The 5,209-nt window shown below is 41.1% G+C and overlaps 1 protein-coding gene across 1 annotated transcript in view; it reads left to right on the plus strand.

Annotated features, from left to right (window-relative positions):
* LOC147011312 (uncharacterized) overlaps positions 1–4,723 on the plus strand; it is an 11,220-nt gene extending 6,497 nt beyond the window's left edge. The window contains exons 2-5 of the mRNA XM_085856232.1: positions 1,506–1,564; positions 1,678–1,952; positions 2,056–3,911; positions 4,003–4,723. Coding sequence (XP_085712358.1) covers positions 1,506–1,564; positions 1,678–1,952; positions 2,056–3,911; positions 4,003–4,233 — 2,421 coding nt within the window. The 3' untranslated portion in view covers positions 4,234–4,723. The remainder of the gene's footprint in view (positions 1–1,505; positions 1,565–1,677; positions 1,953–2,055; positions 3,912–4,002) is intronic.
* Positions 4,724–5,209: the final 486 nt, after the last annotated feature.

Below are 5,209 nucleotides of genomic sequence, written 5' to 3' on the forward strand. Positions count from 1 at the left end.
TGAAGGCAGTCCTGGAGAAGGTGGCTGTGGTTGTCGAGATGCGGTTGGTGGTGGTTGTGGTGGTAGTAATGGCGGTTGGTCCAAAATAAAGATAGTAAAAGAAAAACGGCTATCTAAAAGGGTCGCAGCCCGAATGAATGACATTTATTCCAACTAAACAACGGGTTTGGGCTAACTACACATATACTTACAGAGATATCTCACCTACGGGACCTGAATGGTGGTTTGCGAATTTCGTCAACCACAACACTATATATATATATATATATATATATATATATATATATATATATATATATATATATATATATATATATATATATATATATATATATATATATATATATATATATATATATATATATATATATATATATATACATACATACATACATATGCGCACGTGTTGTGTGCACGTTTTGTTTTTCATTACTGTATCCCTACTTTTGCAGCCCCATGTTTATGCAGGGGGCTGCAAAAGTAGGTATACAGTAAGGACTGTACTTGTGTTCATTACTGTGGCACAGCATTACCTTACATTACATTGCACATATACATTACATTACCTGAACTCTTTACATTACATTACATTGCACATATACATTACATTACCTCCACTGTCACTGCCTCCAGGTCAGACATATTCTTCCAGAAATAAAAACCTAATTACCCTTACCAAGTCAAGCTGGATACTCACCTTCATTCATGCCTCTCTTCAATGAAACAGCCTCTGCGTCAGCTGTGTCGTCCTCTTCCCTCGTCATTCACGAATGTCGTCCAACACTACCTCAAGTTTTCTCCCACAACCAGTCGCAATCGCTTTGACTTTCGCCAACTTCTCTTCCACCCCCGCCCCCACCCTTTCATTTCCATTCCTGCTACTCAATTATACATATATGGTGTCCGTGCATTTCTTTGACAGGGTGTCAAAGGGGGAACAGGTGGAATGTCTGTGAACCTGGCACCCTTTTGTTTAGCTCCTCCATGAATCGAGAATTCTGTGTGCAAAAATATATTTTTTAATTATTTTATTTTACATGAATTTAAGGTTCATATTGGAGTTTATGTTTCAATCAGTCTGTACTTTTACACAAATTACACAGAGACTAATCTACAATGGATAAATGGATCTAACCCAGAGTCCACACATCATTAGCTGCAGGCTCAAATGGAAACATGAGTAGGTGTTCCCAAGTTGGCTTGTTTGGCACTTTCATCAAAGGACATCTCTCATGATGCTGAGATCCCAAGTTCAAACCCAATGAACTTGATTTGTCAGGCAGCGACAAATGTTCTTGCGATTCAAGTTATGGCAAACGGTCTTCCAATATCCTTGTCCGACACACAACATATGTACAGGCTCCTCAATGGGCCTTCGGTAATTAAAAAGTTATGAATATACACAATGAGCTATAATGAGCTAAAATTTGAATAATAATAATAATAATAGTAATGATTTTGGAAAATATAAAACTGCCTGAGAATGTGCACGTGTCGTTATTCAGATGGTGCAGATTTTTGGAGACATGCCTGGCTTTGACAAGCTCGACATCATAAACATCAGGTGAGGTGTTACCTTGCTGCAACACTCTTCATCCAAATTCAGGTTAAAGTTGGTGTGTATTCAAATCTATGTATATGACAGTGAGGTTTCTTTTGAAATGTCACATTCTCCAGCTGTTGGGATCAACGGATACGTTTCACGATCGTTTTCCGGAGGCCAGGCTCGGTGGCGACCTCCGTTCCAGACATAGAGTCCAACCGTGTCGAGATTCCTCCAAGACTTGAAGGTGGGCAGCAAAGCAAGTTGCCGAGAAACACGGAGAATTGTGCAGAAGGTCCGAGGGACCAGGAAATTCTACGACTGCTGTGGAAAGTCCTGCGTGGTAATGAAGGCCGAAGTTTTGTGGAACAAATGGGACTCGAACCCAATGCTCTACAACTCCTCCAAGGTGAATCATTCCTGGGTTTCGAAACATCATGCGATAAAATTTCTATCAGACTGCTCTTGTTCTTGATTTTACACTTGATGCACTTGCGTTTCTTTATTTGCAGAATTTTCAACAAACATGACAATTGAAGACAAGACATTCTCAAATAACAATGTTACTTTCAGAGCTGGTCCAGCAGGCAATTGGACGAGTCGACAGTACAATGATAGCTTTATATTGCAGATTGACCGAGGTGGAGAAGCCATGGTTAATGGATCAACCACAACCAAGGTCTCGAGTCTGGCAACACCAACAAATGTGCACAAAAGCATCAAAAGGCCTGGTGAAGGGATGGTTTCAACCAGCATAGCGCAAACTCCAGCACCGATAACTGCAACAAACATTCACCCAATCTTAACCTTTCATCCTCCTTACCAGGACATGAACAAAACACCTGTTACAGCACAGAGTGAACTTTCAGGAAGCAAGGCATCACATACGACAAAACACAGGCCAAAAACAGAGATCAAGAGAAGTTTTGAAAACGTTTCCCTGTCAAAAGCAGAGAACCACATTCGAGAAACAACTTCAAGAAGTTTACGATGGACTGCTACCTCATCGATGGAGAAGCCCATTTCTTCCACTCTATGGATGGACGGATCACCTCCTGCTATGGAGGTGACAAAAGAAACAAAAACCCATGGAGAAATAAAAGAAATCTTTGATGGAAATGATTTGACATTTTCTCCAGTTTCCTCACAAAGCCCAAGTTATGTGGATCAATATCAGTCAAACACTCCAACTCACCAACAAGAGTCCAATGTTGTTATCCTGGCACCGGTGGGTGACCAAAATATGAGCGTAACGCACAAGATTCATCCAGCGACAACGGCAGTGATGCCATCTATAGCAATCGAGCTTCCTGAATTTCAGGTTTCCACAGCAAAAGAGCGTGTGGAACGCAAAGAAGAAGAATTGTCAGCAAGTACAACTTCCACAAACATCACATTTATAGCTTCCTTACTTTCTTCAAGGGTTAATACGACTGTTGAAAACTCTACCGATATGATGGCAACATCTGCTGCAACGAATGGCACAGTGGATGAAAGAGCTATTTACACCAAGAAAAAATATCCATTGGTCAGCATCGGAATGCCCACAGGAACCCAGCAAGGTAACAGATTTGCACAAACTGCTACTACAGTAGCAGAGAGAAGTTCGCAAATCCAAGTGCTCAAATTTACTTCATCAGATGAAGCAGAATCTTTATTGACTGCTCCAGCAGATCCGAGGTTGAAGACAATCACTACATTGACAGACATTCCTCTTGAAATAGGATCAACCTCAAATCGAGCAGACGATGTTCTGACGTCGGTCAGTAGTACACTCAGGACATCATCCGATTCATTTGAACTCGATGATGTTCCTCAAGATCCTGATTTCAATGTCATGAAGGGAAGTTCTGAAGCGACAGTGAACGCTTCAGACTTGGAAGCCTCAGTGCAGTTATATGATGTGGAAATTGCATCTTTCACAACCACAACTCCCACTATACTTTTGACAAAGGATAACAGAATCAAGAAGGTATCTGAAGAATTAAAAGAGTTCGCTTTGAGTCATGGAAATGGGGAGACATCTGCAGATACCAACACAGATTCTGCTGGAAGTTACAGCATTGGTAAGATCCCTCAATTGTTTGACAAACAGCCTGCTATAACTTTGAAAAATGCTTCCACTTCACTTCCAGCACCAGCATCACCAGCATCTCGAAGAAATGAACAGTTGGCCACAACTCAAGCAGACAGTCTAAACTCTGACCACAACACAACATGGACATCTTCCCCCTTTGAAAAATCGACTTCAACAAGTGATCTGGTGGTCTTCTTCAGTCTGAGAGTCACGAACATACACTTTTCGGATGAGTTATTTAACAAGAGCTCGCAGGAGTACAAAAGCATGAAACAAAAGTTCATAAACCTGGTAAGATTTTCCTATTTTATTTCCATCGGTTTCTCAACGCTTGTATTTAAGGGGATGTTCACTCAAGTTTTCTTCACATGTCCACATCCAGTTGGTGCCTTATATCAGTGAAAATCTCAGTGGCTTTCGCCATCTCGATATCCTGGGATTCCAACAAGGAAGCGTAGTGGTGAGAAGCAGGGTAAGGCTTGGTGAGCCCTTACCTCAGAATGCCACACAGACGCTCCACCACCTCCTGAATGACATCTGCGGGGCAGCACTGCATCGTGCCAACCGCACCTTGGATTGCACAGCAGTCAACGTCAAAATAAGAAAGTTGTAAACGTGTGAAACATGACCCAACTGTTCCACAATTTGTACGAATCGTGTTTTCGCATCACCTGATGCTAAGTTAGCCAGTATATCACAACAGGTCATGTAGTGTACATTGCGTGATGGAGACCTCGGACATTTCCTGCACTCCCATGATGACAGGTCTGGATATAGACCAATGAGTGATGGTACGGGGGACAGAGTTCACCGGATGGAAAAGTCTTTGTAATATCGACCAATGTGTGCGAGCTGTCTTGGAAAGAACAAGGGTTCTACACAACCCCAAGAGACAAGCTCTATACAATTAGTTGGCAATGTATGTCTCCTTTCACTGCACCATGTCTGTTACTTGATCTGTTTCAGTTGGGTCCATGGAAAATAACATTTAAAAACTACATTGTACCCTACCTACCTTTTAAGCATTTGATCAACTTATATAGTAATAAAATTGTTCTAACATGATACTCGACACAACTGACTCTTATTAAACAATAAATGATCAAAAACGCCATTTATGAGGGCATGATGGATTGAAAACTGGGAAAGAAGTTAGTGTCATCCTACTATCTAAACTATAAGAGATATGTTTGTTTGTGTGTCACCATTTTTCTCAGAGATGGCTGAGTGGATCTTTGTCAAACTTTCAAAGTTCATCAGTGAGTGCCGTGGAATGTTTTAGGACAAAAAAAAAGTATTGAAAATTTAAAGTTGGATTTTTTTTTAATGGCTCGAGAGTGCCTTAGCATTTGTGGCGATGTGAAAGGTAATAATAAATGATCCCCAACCCCATTCCTTGGTGGATGTAGGCTCGTATTTTAGGCCCCCACAAAAAAATGAAAACAAAATTTGATTTTTTTCAAAATGCCAACATGATGAGAACAGGAATGGGCAATGCTGGGTACCCTTGCTAGTCGTGTGTGTGTGTGTGTGTGTGTGTGTGTGTGTGTGTGTGTGTGTGTGTGTGTGTGTGTGTGTGTGTGTGTGTG

The sequence above is a fragment of the Eptatretus burgeri genome, chromosome 15 (assembly GCF_056783735.1).
Source record: "Eptatretus burgeri isolate ZD-2024b chromosome 15, Ebu_testis_v1, whole genome shotgun sequence".
Taxonomy (NCBI): Eukaryota; Metazoa; Chordata; class Myxini; order Myxiniformes; family Myxinidae; genus Eptatretus; species Eptatretus burgeri.